This window comes from Fundulus heteroclitus, unplaced genomic scaffold, assembly GCF_011125445.2.
Source record: "Fundulus heteroclitus isolate FHET01 unplaced genomic scaffold, MU-UCD_Fhet_4.1 scaffold_138, whole genome shotgun sequence".
Lineage (NCBI taxonomy): Eukaryota > Metazoa > Chordata > Actinopteri > Cyprinodontiformes > Fundulidae > Fundulus > Fundulus heteroclitus.
This window is the reverse complement of record NW_023396550.1, coordinates 287,909-303,244: the sequence shown is the minus strand read 5'-3', so window position 1 is coordinate 303,244 and position 15,336 is coordinate 287,909. Positions and strand designations below refer to the sequence as shown.

The 15,336-nt window shown below is 43.4% G+C and overlaps 2 protein-coding genes across 2 annotated transcripts in view; both read right to left on the bottom strand.

Annotated features, from left to right (window-relative positions):
• The window catches only part of LOC118558639, a 74,213-nt gene extending 68,202 nt beyond the window's left edge, over window positions 1-6,011 (bottom strand). The window contains exons 1-3 of the mRNA XM_036129096.1: window positions 5,503-6,011; window positions 3,991-5,144; window positions 3,072-3,896 (exon numbers count right to left, since the gene is read on the bottom strand). Coding sequence (XP_035984989.1) covers window positions 3,072-3,896; window positions 3,991-5,144; window positions 5,503-6,011 — 2,488 coding nt within the window. The remainder of the gene's footprint in view (window positions 1-3,071; window positions 3,897-3,990; window positions 5,145-5,502) is intronic.
• A 1,633-nt stretch (window positions 6,012-7,644) lies between these two features.
• On the bottom strand, window positions 7,645-9,891 carry LOC118558635. The gene is made up of 5 exons (XM_036129092.1): window positions 9,710-9,891; window positions 8,389-9,084; window positions 8,184-8,259; window positions 8,037-8,099; window positions 7,645-7,924 (listed from the first exon to the last, which is right to left on the bottom strand). The coding sequence occupies exons 1-5, from the start codon at window positions 9,801-9,803 to the stop codon at window positions 7,855-7,857; spliced, it is 999 nt and encodes a 332-aa protein (XP_035984985.1). The 5' UTR covers window positions 9,804-9,891; the 3' UTR covers window positions 7,645-7,854.
• Between the last annotated feature and the right edge of the window lie 5,445 nt (window positions 9,892-15,336).

Genomic DNA, 15,336 nt, shown 5'->3' with positions numbered 1-15,336 from the left:
AGGAGGGATGGTGTACAGGCCTGTCCAAATATCAATAGCACCAATGGTGGTGGGAAATGGTACTGCAGCATATGGCCAAGAGTGGAAATCTGGGCCCGTTTTGTTTCTGGAGCTATGCCACCAGCCAAGCAATATTTGATTTTTGATAATTCAGGCCTTTGCAGCTCATGGATTTGGACCAAACTTATAAATGCTCATTTCCTGGAAGTGCTCTACAACATGCCACTAACCACATCTTCTTATCTCATTGCTAAAAGAAAGTAGCTATAGGAAGGGGATACAGGTATGAGCTCTTACCTGTTGGTAGATGCCTCAAAGGGGCTCCTGTATGCCGAGTTTGAGCTGGAACAGACAAACCGTGTGTGAGCTGTGTGCCATCAAAGGTTGCAAATTTTCACCTTTTGACCCCCACTGTGTCCACGTGGAACCACCCAGGGAGTTCAAAATCACAGGTTCTGCTCCTCATAAGGTCACCTACAAAATATGTTAAAATCAGCCTCCTGTGAAAAAAACAACAAAAGCTGGTTGCCCCAAAAAATTTAGCCAACTTCCTAAGGGTTCAAGACAGTATTTGAGTCTCAAAAGCTGAGGAAGAAAGGTTTTTTTATGTGCAGTGATACCAAACTTTAGATATGAGTTCTAGCTCACCCCTCAACCGCCGTCTGTGATTTTTGTGCCTCTGGGTGCTTGCGTCTAAGAATGGCAACCGTTTGAAGTATGAAAAAGAGATGCACAAAACACAGAGAAGCAGTGTGTTTTGTGCCACTGTTCAGCATAGGAGCATCGTAGCCTCACAAACTTGGTACCAAACGAAAGAGTACATAGAGACGATCGAAACAAGCCCACTTGAGCCCATGTAGCTTTTTACTTTGTCTCCCAGCAGCTGGGTTTTTCACCTTAGTTAGGAGGCCTCAATAGGCCTCCTAGAAACCAGTGTTCTGGGCCACTGTTTAGCAAAGCAGCATCGTAGCCTCACAAACTTGGTACCAAACGAAAGAGTAAATAGAGACGATCGAAACAAGCCCACTGGAGCCCATGTAGCTCTATATTTTTTCTGCCAGCAGCTGGTTTTTGACCTTAATGAGGCCTTAATCAGGGCCTCCTAAAAAGAAGTGTACCAAACTTGGTACTGTAATGGTTTTCAGATGACGAGGCCCACATGCAGATATGATCGGGAAGCAAAGAAACAGTTTTAAGATGTTTATTTAGGAAACAGGCAGATATAACGGACGGGACTATGGACAACTCGGCAGGGTCAGAACGTCACGGCTGGAGAGACTGCAAAGAGAAGAAGAGTAAGTGACTCTGAAAGGTGAACCAGGAGAACTACTAGAAGCTGCACTGCTTACCATAAAGCTGGGCAGAAGTGGGTGACAGATGGATTGACCAGAGTGAGGGAAGAACCAGCAGGATCCAGAAGCACCAAAAACTGACAAAAACAGGGAGATCCAAAATTAGTCAAAGTTCAAAGATGAAAAAACTCACCAGCAGGTTTTCAGGAATTGGGTCAGAGGCCACGTCGTACCACCACTGCTTAAGGCTCTGGCGTCTTCCATCTGTCAGCGCTCTGCGTAAGAAGCCAGAGGAAGCCGCCTGCAACGAGCTGCAGGTGTGGGCCACACCCCCTCAGCCAACTAGGCACACCTGAGGAGTAGAGTTAGAGCAGGACAACACAGAGGTCCAAGGTGTACAGAAGGAGGGAGGCTGTACAGGCAACATGGAACTACAAAACGGTTCTCTGCCCCCTATATATAGGGGCTAAGGGGTGTAGCAGAGTGGATAACAACATTGCCTTCCACGCGGGGGCCAGTTGTGTATTCCTGTAACAACGAAACAAAGCTTCCAAGAGCCTGCAGTGCAAAAACTCTGAGGGCGCAGGTTCAATCCCTGCTCAGGGTTGCAACAATTTGCTTACTTTGTACCCAATATATTCTAATTTCTTCATCAATTACATCCGTTGAGCCGCAAATTGTTGTAACAAAGTGCAATAAGAGAATTTACAGGACCTCTGACTACAAGATACATCTATGTTTCTTCACTGTTATGGCTCACTTATTGTAAATTCGACTTATTTGATGGTTAATTATGATAGGATTTTCTTCATATCTGTTAAAATAGGAGATATTATTGTACTTTAAGACTTAAAAATCGTTCTTTAGCTTCAAAAACATTAAGCAAACTGACACTTTGCAATTATATGCATAATGTAAAACTCAATATTATAGGTGTAATTTATGAATTAAAAACAGCAAATGTTTTTCAATTTGTTTTATGTTTTAATGGAGAAACAACCACTGTTCAAATACATATAAATCTATCATATAGAATAAACAAAAGTAATCAAATCTAGAAAGACAATATTATATATATATATATATATATATATATATATATATATATATATATCTATATATATATCTATATATATATATATATATATATATATATATATATATATATATATATATATATATATATATATATATATATATATATATATTCCACTAAAGTATGTATTACTACTATATAAAAAATATTATATATATATAAGTTATGCATAATAAAAAAGGTTTGCTCACAGTTGGACCACAACGCTAAAAAGAAAATAGTTTTCAGGGAAGTCTGGTATTACTATAGATAGATAGAATACAAACAAAAAGCTGTATGTTTTTGGTTTACAACAAGCAAATCAGGACATCATTCAGTATTGTTATGGTCTCTGTTAAATGTTGACATATATTCAGTTGCTTATTTACAGTATATTCAGGTTTTGAAGAGTCTACAAAGTATTAATATAAGAACATATCCAACAATAATAACATTTCTAAGTAATTATCCCAACAGGACCACATCCTATTTTTTCCTCTCAGCGACCCATCTCTGTCTTTCTGCCTCATAAAAAGGAGATTTGCAGAACTCCTTCCAACTCATTTCCCCAGTCATCCCCTGTCCTTGGTAAGTAGACAGAACTTTCAGTGGACAATATATATATTTCCCTGCCACACCAGGGAACCCAGTATGAACATGTGGGCTGTTTGGTCCCTGTTTCAGGTCCTTGTGGCAAAACCTACAAACACGCCCCGTTGGCTGCGTTTCTGTCGTTTTTCTCTTCTTATCAGTTTTTTCCCCAACACGCTTCTTTGTTTCCTGCAGTTCTCTTTGAAAGAAGGATGTTGTGGAAAATTCCTCAAAAGACATCTTTGGGTTAGAAAGTCCTTCAGCTGCGTAAGTATCATGCACTTTTTTGGAGCAGTAGAAGTAACGAACAGGTCCCTGTTGGAAAAAGAAATGGATGGAAGAACCATCATTCTCATAACGAGACTTTGGCTGTCCACAGGAAAGACAAGTCTTTGTCTTCCTTTTTTTCTGTTCAGGCTGTTGTTGCTGCTGTTGCTGCTGCTGCTTAGATAAAATGTCCTCAACAATCTTCTTGATAGCCTCTTGTGTGACAGAAGTGGAAAAAGCAGGTGCAGGTGGATTGAAGGTGGCCGGCTCAATGGTGGTCACAGGAACAGTGGTTGATTGGCTTCCCTCAGTTAAACTGTGCCACAGTTCCTGGGTTTCTTGAAGCTTTTCCGGGCTGGTATTCATTGAGGAGCTGGTGTTTAATAGCTTTGCTATGTGCTTTACGTAACGTGCAATATGAAATTTGGTTGTCGGATGTACCAAGCTGTTGGGATCTGTGGCGGCCTGAATAACAACTTGGGCATATTCTTTATCCACGATCTTTAGGATTTCCTTCTCCCCATGGTGTTTTTGCAGCAAGCCATCAATCACCTCCTTCATCGGTGGTGTCCAGCGTGTGTGGTCCAACACAAAGACCCGTCCACCTGTCTTCACAGGTCCAGTGCGGGCACTCCGTGGTGAGGATCGCTGAGGCAGAGGAAGTGAAGTCTCTGAAACACAAAAAGTTAATCAGTTTATTAATCACATGCATAAATTCCTATATTTAATTCTAAACAATAAGTGCAAAGCACGTTGTTCACTCACTTGTTGGAGAATCTTGTAAGATTTCTTGAAGGATCCCCTTGTCCTCATATTCTGCACAGGAGGAACTGCTGGCTGGTTGTGCTGCTGATGGTCTTACAGCAAGTACAGGAGAGGACGGAACTTGTTCACAGGTGGATGGTGACAGAGGAAACTGTGGAGCTAAAGCAGGTGGTACCTCCCTTTTCACAGTCCTGTACTTGTCCCAGTCCAGAGGTACTGGCCGGCAGCCTGGCTCTATGTAATCCAGGCCAAATTTTTCTCCAGTGTCCCTGTTGGAAATTTGGAGTGCTGGATACTTTTCCTGGCCAGTAACTCTCTTGGACGCAGTGTTTAATTCAGCTATTAAAGCTGGATCAAACACTGCAGGAAGGACAACTCCAGGCTGCTTAAGGTCCACCAGTCTCTTATAGTTCCAGCGCACAACTCCTGTCATCCCTTGAGCCTGGAACAACTCAGTGGAGACCAGATTTCCAGTGACCCACTGGGCCTGATGGAAATGGTATCCCTCCTGCTGTGATGTACCCCTGACAGGAATCCAGATGGGGACCTTTGCACCTTCTCCGGGCACGTGGTTGAGCTGAAGGGTTCCACCATACCTGTACATGATCCCTTCCGACAGCTCAGGGTCACTCAAACATCCACGAAGAATGTGGACTCTTTGAATCCGCCAGGTCTTAAGCATGGATGGCTTGAATAACGGCACATCATTGGGATCCTTGGCCAGGTGAAAGTGTTTCATCACCCTCTCCACTCTGTCCAGTAGCTCTGTGGGCTGTGGTATCCTGGTCCTGCAGTGCTCCCGTGTGTGCTGTTTTGTTGGGTTTGCTGGCAGGATACCGCAGAATACATAGGCCTCCTTGAGCTTCTTCAGATCCTCCTGATCCACCACAGTGAAAGCAGCAGACAGAAGCTGGCAGAAACTACTAAAAAGAGGGTGATGTTCTGATGTGCACTGCCTTGAAAAGCGCTGCAGACAGTGGAACAAGTCCAGCTTCACTACAATGTTGTTATTAAAGCATGACCTGGAGGCACAAGTATTCGCCAGGGGACCAGCAGTTGCTTCACACACAATGGAAGGGGTCGTCTTCCAGGCGTCCCAATTTAGATGCTCAGAAGGGATACTGTCTGAGATCCTGAATGAAGCACAGCAATCTCTACAAAGAAGAACCAAAAATATACAGGGATATTGAACAGTTAGTTGATTTTTTTTTTTTTGTAATGTATTATATATATATTGTTTTGCAGTGCCTGTTCTTAAAATGTGTTTTGATGTGCTGCAGGTTTCCTAGCTGTTTAAGTTGTATCATTAAACCGTGAGTGGCAGCTAGCTCAGTCTTGCATCATGTCTGTTTTTATTTATTTTTTTGTTCCTTTTGTGAAGACAATATTCATCTGGTAAGAATAAAAATTGAAATCCGTCTTGCAATGATTTTTGGGTCTTTTACTACATTGACTACCAACGAGTATTTGTAGCAGTTTGAAAAAAAAAAAACAGTGGATGGCCGTTCTCACCTGTCCACCCAGTGGAAGCCTGCCTTCTCCACTCCAGCGTCCGTGTACCTCTTGGCCATCCCCTGGTACATTGGTTCCAAGGATCTCTCGGTTTCGGACTGGACCATTACCCAGGAAACAATTAACCAGTTTTCATTCATTACTGCATAACTGGACATGGTCCCAGATGCTAGGGTGACTTTTCGGGCAACCTTCCTGGTGTGATCAGACCTGAAGACCTGCCCAAACGTGCCTTGAAGGAGTCTTGACAAGGCTGGCTCTTGACGCCTGTACTCCTCCAGTAAACAATCTGTGAGGTAGAAGCTTGACACGGAGACACCACACCAACCTTTAGGGTCTTCATAGGAGGAGAAAGGACGTGGTGTGTTGCTTTTCCTCACAAACTGCTCGATGGTCTTCTGTCCATGCACCCCAGCCTCTGCATCCCAGACACTCTCAATAGACTGTAGGTATGCCAAGTGAGCTCGCTCATATTTAAGATGCATGAGCTCATTCACCTGGTTTGCCATATCTGTGGGTGACTTTCCAGTACGTCTCAGCTCATCCATGACTGACTTACAGATGGCCTTCTTGTAAGTTAGGAATGCAGGCAGAAGGTTGGTGAATCTTCTGGGCAGCTTTTCCAGCCAGCGAGGACTGTCAGCAAACCAGTTTTTCTTACAAGACTTACAGCAAAGTCTAGACGACAGAATGTAATATTGCCCACTGCAGCCAACAATCACCCGAGGACGGCCAACACCAGCGGAAACCACATGTGGGTGAGGACATCCATGAAGACATGGTAGGATGTAATTGTTTTTCAGCCGGGACATAATTTCATTTTCGGGTTTCCAAATGAAGAATGGGTGCAGCTGAAAGAAGTTGGGCGATGGGAGCTCAGACACTGCGTCAATCAGTTCAGGCTGTGGAGGATGACGCCACAGAGAAATTGCATTCCCTATGTTGCGCAAAGGACGAGACCCAGGCCACAGCCCAAGATCTTGCATCTCTGTCCTCATCCACAGCTTCTGGTGCTGAGAACAGTTCCAGCTGTTGATGTCATGGTCACGCTGAGAAAATACAGCGATTGATAGACAGAGTGGAAATGCTGTTAATAAATCAAATAACTCATACAGAGTAAAAAAAATATATATATATTTTCTAGATTATTTCTGTTCTTACCATCTTCAGCACTGTCCCCAAAGGAAAGGGCTCTTTGCGTAGAGGAGGAGGTTGCACTTGTGCTGGAATCTGAAAAGAAGTGTTGAATTTTTGTTATATATTTCCTAATGTCTTAAGATAAATACCTTTATTGCCTCAAAATAGGGAGATTTGGTTGTGACAATGACAAAAGTAGGAAAACATAAGACTTATACATAAGGCTAAATAATATGGAAAGATCAATAAATTAAAAGTAAAGCTGTACAATACAAGAAATAAAATGAAAGAGTGTACAGTAATTAAAGTACTTTGGTATAATTTTAAGACAAGAAGTGAAGTAGCTGTGGTAATTGTCCAGATTTTGCTATCTATATTGAACGGATGTTGGAGGATTAGTAGATACAAACCTTTAAATGACTCGGATCTCTTTTCACTTGTGGATTCCTTCACTAAAAATGACAGCTGAGATGGAAGGGCCACCGGCTTTTTTTGAGGGATTGCTGGGACTGGAAAAAAACAGAAGAAACCAAATACTATACATAGCCTAATAGCATTAAACAAATCATTTATTTTAATATAATCGATTTAAATCTCTTTACCGTCAGCTGCTAATGTCAGATGTTCATCTGATGCATCTGAAGACCTGGACACCGTTGCCGTTGGAGCTAGAGAAAGACAATTTATCAGTCATTTAAGCAATCATAATGTTACACAACAGGTTGTAATAATGTAAACCCAAAACGTTGTACTTTTACTCCTTCTGCTTATTAGAGCTTTACAAATTTCTAAAAGAATGTCCAAATGGTGAGTGTTGGCCTAGTGGTTAGAGCAGCGTGCTTGCACTCAGAGAAGGATGCAAGTACCCGGTTCAATCCCCACTGCCTGCACTCTGGGTCCCTGAGCAAGACCCTTAACCCCAGATTGCTCCCCAGGCGCCGCGCAAGGCAGCCCACTGCTCCCCAAGGGTGATGGGATAAGATGCACAAGGGAATCTCTCCATTGTGAGATCAATAAAGTTCAATTATTATTATTATTATTATTATTAAATGTGTAAAAGAATGAACAACCAATTATATATGTGCTAGCCCTAAGCAGGTGGAGCAATAGCACTAGGTGAATAAGTATATATTTCACTGTTAATACCAAACATTATTAAAAGTGGTTAACATGCAGAATAAAAACAAATACTCACCTAAATCGCCATCTCAAGGATCAATTCATGGTCCTTTGATAAGGACTGTAACGGCGGCAAACAAGCATTGTAACAGGAACATGACCAGAACTTGGCCAGAACACAAGAACACAATAGGTCAAGGCTCAGTTTGGAGAGCTATTCATAATTCATGTGAGAAAATAACACTCCAGTACTGAAACCTGTTTTTTTTATAAAAAACCTGTCTTTGCTCTTGAAGATGTTTTTGGCACTGAGCGGTCCTCTTTTTTCATTGGTCTTGATACTGCTTGCATAAAGACAAACATGGAAGGAGATTAAATTATAGAAGAAAATATTTAGGAATAATGCAAGAGTGACAACAGGGTACCTACTGTTCACACTCTGAAGTTTAGAGGGTGAGATGCTTAACATTGCAGACTCCAATGCTTCGTCCTCCTCCATTACTAAGGTAGACCAAACAATAAAAATGGTATACAAATTAAAGAAGGGTCAGTTTGGGAGGAATTTCGAATGTCTCAGATGTTTTTGTTTCCATTAAAAAAAAAATGTCAACAGTATTCTCAGTAACCTACCCAGGGGTTGATGTGGCACACTGGGTTGTGGAGTGGTATCATGGGAGGATGATTGCTGTTTCTTAAGCAAGTATTGTTGCAGCTTGTTCATCCGCGTTCCAGGAAGGCAACTCTTCTTCAGTATGAAGTCAGCATAACCATCTGCTCTACTGTCCCAAATTTCCTTCCAGGTACTCTTGGCCCGAGAGCCAAATCCAACGAGCTGATCATCTTCAGAAGACGTTGCTGTAGCACCGACTTTGCTTGCTTCGTAATTTAGGACATCTTGTATTTCCTTAAAACTGAGAGCATACTTAACAAAGGCCAGGAGGCTCATCTTGTTAAAGCCCTCTGTAATACAGATGCCAGATTCCTCCTCCTTTTGCAAGTTCATGATGAGGTACAAAGTGTAACCCACATCATTTTCTAAAAGCCACCTGAATGACTTCCCTTTGTACTTGCCAAATTGGAGTATATAGTCTCCCAGCACTTCTGAGTCATCTGTGACATCCCCTCCTCTTTGACGAACCACAGTCAAAGCGTTTTGTCGCACAACATCCTCTTTCATCGGGGCAGATCTGTCCCGCAAGCTGGGGTTGTCTCTGATCAGCTTGGCCTCAGAGGAGGGATCCTGCAGAAGAAATCCAAGGGGTCCCTTGCGAAAAACAACATTCAGCTTTCCTGGGTAGAAGAGGATTTTCTTCTGCATTTTGACGTCTGTTTTGGGGCAAAAAGAGATTTGATCATGTTTGACAAAAATACAATAAAAAACGTTTAAGAATAATTGTTGTATAATAATTAAGACTAATTAATAACCGAGTCAATCCCTGTAGAACAGTAAAGAAAATATCTTTAATAAATTTTCCTTCAAATTCTAAAAACCGACAAGCCAGTCTAGGTGCATGTACAAGAAGATAAAGTTTTATTCTTTAATTGTCCTGTGATCAGATCTGATATCTCTGACTTATTTGAGTCATTTTATTACTGAACGTTTCTCTGAAACCACACCACTAAAATAGACATTTAATTACAGATCTTAGCAGAATCGATAACTTTTTGGAAATGATTCCTCTATACTTATAATTTACTGATCATAAACTGCTTGTCTAAAGCGGGTGGGTTTGATTCCCCGAAGGGGATTACAATTTCATGCAGTAACACATACTTCATACAAATTTAGCAAGGAATAAAAAAATCTGTGACTCAATGAATATATCATTAGTAAATTGTATAGTAGCGACACTGTTACATGCACGAACACAAGCATAGTCGGCTGGAATGGCACGATCATAGATGCAAAGATTTTCCGTATTTTAATGCTCCACCGCCAAGCACAACTTACCGTTATAAAGAACGTGATGGATCAGAACGCGAGATCGATCAGAACGTGATCGATCAGAACGTGATGGTCTGTAAATCCTCGATATTTGTTGCATACACAAGGTCCGCGTCTCCAACAGCAATTCCAATGCAAATACAGTATTTCCTCTTTACCGGTGAAAAACAAAATGCAAATACAGTATTTCCTCTTTACCGGTGAAAAACAGAAATGCAACAGCGCCATATTGCGTAGTGGTCAACAAGTGTGTTACATCCATAGTGGGTTATGGCTGTAAATAAAGAGGTGGAAAGAGCGCCCCCAAAATCACGCTTGTGGCCAAAAGGTGTATTACGTCCGTAGTGGTTTAGGACTACCATAGGAAATGAATGGGAAACGGTTTAGGGCGGTTTAGCTAAACAATTCTCGATGCGCGCGCGGGAGGAGCAGGGTTCGAATCCCACCTCAGCCACCATATTCTCATTTAGTACATTAAAGTAAATAAACAATTTAGACTTGAAATATTTTTCTAATTTCTTAATAGGACTCTGGAAGGGAAATTTGGAAACAGATTTAATAATACTTTGAACATTATCTTTTAAAAAGTGGCGTTTTTTTTTTCCGATCCTAGATGTACATAACACGGTAGCGGACTTACAAATAAAGTGTACATAACTCGGTAGGTTACGGGCTGACTCATTGGAAATCAAGCTCCACTGTTGTGTCTGAAACTGCACTACACGACCACAACTACCGGGGGAGGGGAACAGCTTTTGCTATTGGCTGAGAGCGTGGCCTATGTAATTATGTGGGTTAAGGAGGGTCAAGATGTCCGGAAGGAGGGAGGCTGTACAGGCAACATGGAAGTACAAAAGGGCTCTCTATATATAGGGGCTAAGGGGTGTAGCAGAGTGGATAACAACATTGCCTTCCACCCAGAGGAGCAGGGTTCGAATCTCACCTCAGCCATCATATTTTCATTTACATTAAAGCACATAAACATCTTGTACTTTGAAATACTTTTCTAATTTCTTAATAGGACTCTGGAAGGGATATTTGGAAACAGATTTAATAATAATTTGAACATTATCTTTTAAAAAGTGGCGTTTTTTTTTCCGGTTCTAGATGTACATAATGCGGTAGCTGACGTACATCTAAAGTGTACATAACGGCGTAGCTGCCGTACATATAAAGTGTACATATCGCAGTAGGTTATTTTTAATAAATATAAACTGTAACCTGCTCTACCAAACATTTAGAGATGTTGCCTGATGTATGTCAGAGCTCCAGCAGGGGGGGTCATCGTTCCAGCACTCTAGCCCAGAGAGAGGCACTCTTCCTGGGGAGAGGTCTGTGACTGAGACCCCCCAAGCCTGGAGGTGGAATTTTTAAATATTTGTCAAAATGTCTGTGAGTAGTGGTAAGAGCTTAACTTAGCTTATCACTCATTTATTTCCTACAGTTTTCTCAAAACAGCGCAGGTTTTGTGGATGAGATGCTGCCAAAACCTGGCCCCGGGGCAATGACCGGTCAGCATCTCACTGGAATGAGCTCCAGCAGGGGGGGTCATCGTTCCAGCACTCTAGCCCAGCGAGAGGCACTCTTCCTGGGGAGAGGTCTGTGACTGAGACCCCCCAAGCCTGGAGGTGGAATTTTTAAATATGTGTCAAAATGTCTGTGAGTAGTGGTAAGAGCTTAACTTAGCTTATCACTCATTTATTTCCTACAGTTTTCTTATAACAGCGCAGGTTTTGTGGATGAGATGCTGCCAAAACCTGGCCCCGGGGCAAAGATCGGTCAGCATCTCACTGGAATGAGCTCCAGCAGGGGGGGTCATCGTTCCAGCACTCTAGCCCAGAGAGAGGCACTCTTCCTGGGGAGAGGTCTGTGACTGAGACCCCCCAAGCCTGGAGGTGGAATTTTTAAATATGTGTCAAAATGTCTGTGAGTAGTGGTAAGAGCTTAACTTAGCTTATCGCTCATTTATTTCCTACAGTTTTCTCAAAACAGCGCAGGTTTTGTGGATGAGATGCTGCCAAAACCTGGCCCCGGGGCAATGACCGGTCAGCATCTCACTGGAATGAGCTCCAGCAGGGGGGGTCATCGTTCCAGCACTCTAGCCCAGCGAGAGGCACTCTTCCTGGGGAGAGGTCTGTGACTGAGACCCCCCCAGCCTGGAAGTGGGAGATAAATTTTTTATTTTTTTTAAATTTCACATTAGGGGTCTGGAAGCTATATTTGCAAACGGGTTAAATAATAATTTTAACATTATATAAAAAAAAGTGGCGTATTTTTTTTTAGTTCTGTCTCCAGCATGGCATGGATACGAATTTAACAGGAGTAGCTCAAATTGACCCTATGGTAAGGCAGACTTCCAGAAGGGGGGGTCCAGTCAAGCACTCTAGCCCAGCGAGAGGCACTCTTCCTGGGGAGAGGTCTGTGACTGAGACCCCCCAGCCTGGAAGTGGGAGATTAATTTTTTTTTTTTTTTATTTCACATTAGGGGTCTGGAAGCTATATTTGCAAACGGGTTAAATAATAATTTTAACATTATATTAAAATAAGTGGCGTATTTTTTTTGAGTTCTGTCTCCAGCATGGCGTGGATACGAATTTAACAGGAGTAGCTCAAATTATGCCTATGGTAAGGCAGACTTCCAGAAGGGGGGTCCAGTCAAGCACTCTAGCCCAGCGAGAGGCACTCTTCCTGGGGAGAGGTCTCTGACTGAGACCACCCCAGCCTGGAAGTGGGAGATTAATTTTTTTTTAAATTTCACATTAGGGGTCTGGAAGCTATATTTGCAAACAGATTTAATAATAATTTGAACATTATCTTTTAACAAGTGGCGTTTTTTTTAAGGTCCTAAATGTACATAACGCGGTAGCGTACGTACATATAAAGTGTACATAACGCGGTAGCGTACGTACATCTAAATTGTACATAACGCGGTAGCGTACGTACATATAAAGTGTACATAACGCGGTAGCGTACGTACATATAAAGTGTACATAACGCGGTGGCTGCCCTACATCTAAATTGTACATAACGCGGTAGCGTACGTACATATAAAGTGTACATAACGCGGTAGCGTACGTACATATAAAGTGTACATAACACGGTAGCTGCCCTAGATATAAAATGTACATAACGCGGTAGCGTACGTACATATAAAATGTACATAACGCGGTAGCGTACGTACATATAAAGTGTACATAACGCGGTAGCGTACGTACATCTAAAGTGTACATAACGCGGTAGCGTACGTACATATAAAGTGTACATAACGCGGTAGCGTACGTACATATAAAGTGTACATAACGCGGTAGCGTACGTACATATAAAGTGTACATAACGCGGTAGCGTACGTACATATAAAGTGTACATAACGCTGTAGCGTACGTACATATAAAATGTACATAACGCGGTAGCGTACGTACATATAAAGTGTACATAACGCGGTAGCGTACGTACATATAAAGTGTACATAACGCGGTAGCGTACGTACATATAAATTGTACATAACGCAGTAGCGTACGTACATATAAAGTGTACATAACGCGGTAGCGTACGTACATATAAAGTGTACATAACGCGGTAGCGTACGTACATATAAAGTGTACATAACGCGGTAGCGTACGTACATATAAAGTGTACATAACGCGGTTGCGTACGTACATATAAAGTGTACATAACGCATTAGCGTACGTACATATAAAGTGTACATAACGCGGTAGCGTACGTACATATAAAGTGTACATAACGCGGTAGCGTACGTACATATAAAGTGTACATAACGCGGTAGCGTACGTACATATAAAGTGTACATAACGCGGTTGCGTACGTACATATAAAGTGTACATAACGCATTAGCGTACGTACATATAAAGTACATAACGCAGTAGCGTACGTACATATAAAGTGTACATAACACGGTAGCTGCCGTACATCTAAAGTGTATATATCGCGGTAGGTTATTTTTAATTAATATAACATTGTCTTATGAAGTTCAGCATGTGGCTACCACTGTTACAAACTGTAACCTGTCCTACCAAACATTTAGAGATGTTGCCTTATGCATGTCAGAGCTCCAGCAGGGGGGTCATCGTTCCAGCACTCTTACCCAGCAAGAGGCCCTCTTCCTGGGGAGAGGTCTGTGACTAAGACCCCCCCCCCAGCCTGGAAGTGGGAGATTAATTTTTTATTTCACATTAGGGGTCTGGAATCTATATTTGCAAACGGGTTAAATAATAATTTTAACATTATATTAAAATAAGTGGCGTATTTTTTTTTAGTTCTGGCCCGACGGCAGCGGCAAAGGGAATCTATGGGTCCTGTACGGCCGGTCCACGTTTCGGACGCTTGGCCCTCCCAAAAGTGCGCCACTTTGACGGACGTGCGGGCTCGGCCAATGTGTGAACCTTTCCCGTTTTTCCCTTCCCGCCCCCTGCCACGCTGGCGCCATCCCCGCTCCGACAGGTTGGTGGCGCCGAAGGCCCGACGCCAGCAGCAAAGGGAATCTGTGGGTCCTGTACGGCCGGTCCACGTTTCGGCCGCCTGGCCCCTCCCAAAATCGCGCCAGTTCGACGGACGCGCGGGCTCGGCCAATGCGGGGCTGTACGGCCCCCCCCCCTCCGCCTGCGTACGGTTCGCGACCCTACCCCCGGGCGCCACACTGTGGATGGAGCCCGCGCTGCGAGCGGAGAAGGGCCTTCTTTGGGGGGGGCGGGGATCCGCTCTGCACCTGCCCGGCCCGCCCGCCGATTTTTAAGGGGGCCGGCCCGGCCGCGGCGAACTTCGGAACGCCGCCGCGCATACCTGGGCATTGGGGCTGTACGGGGCTGTACAGAAATGGAGGGTCTCGTTTCGCCCGCCCGCCCTGGAAATTTTGGTTTTGGCCCTAGGGGGGTTAGATATCACCTTTGCTTTATGGCAAGGTGCTCCATCATGCTGGAAAAGGCATTGTTCATCACCAAACTGCTCTGGGACGGTTGGGAGAAGTTGCTCTAGAAGGACATTCTGGTACCATTCTTTATTCATGGCTGAGTTTTTAGGTAAGACTGTGAGAGAGCCGACTCCCTTGGCTGAGAAGCAACCCCACACATGAATGGTTTCAGGATGCTTTACAGTTGGCATGAGACCAGACTGGTGGTAGCTCTCACCTCGTCTTCTCCCAACAAGCTGTTTTCCAGATGTCCCAAACAATCGGAAAGGGGATTCATCAGAGAAAATTACTGTACCACAGTCCTCAGCAGTCCACTCCCTGTACCTTTTGCAGAATATCAGTCTGTCCCTGATGTTTTTCCTGGAGAGAAGTGGCTTCTTTGCTGCCCTCATTGAGACCAGACCTTGCTCCAAGAGTCTCCGCCTCACAGTGCGTGCAGATGCGCTCACACCTGCCTGCTGCCATTCCTGAGCAAGCTCTGCACTGGTGGTAGCCCGATCCCGCAGCTGAAACACTTTTAAGAGACGGTCCTGGCGCTTGCTGGTCTTTCTTGTGCGCCCTGGAGCCTTTTTGGCAACAATGGAACCTCTCTCCTTGAAGTTCTTGATGATGCGATAGATTGTTGACTGAGGTGCAATCTTTCTAGCTGCCATTCTCTTTCCTGTTAGGCCATTTTTGTGCAGTGCAATGATGACTGCATGTGTTTCAT

What these genes read in the sequence shown, in the direction of transcription:
- LOC118558635 (XM_036129092.1), bottom strand. Translation starts at nt 9,803, where the DNA reads ATGCAACAAATATCGAGGATTTACAGACCATCACGTTCTGATCGATCA. An exon ending in CCATCACGTTCTTTATAACG is followed by an intron (nt 9,085 to 9,709) that starts GTAAGTTGTGCT and finishes GCCCCAAAACAG; the next exon opens with ACGTCAAAATGCAGAAGAAA. An exon ending in ATCTTCAAGAGCAAAGACAG is followed by an intron (nt 7,925 to 8,036) that starts GTTTTTTATAAA and finishes GTTCTGGCCAAG; the next exon opens with TTCTGGTCATGTTCCTGTTA.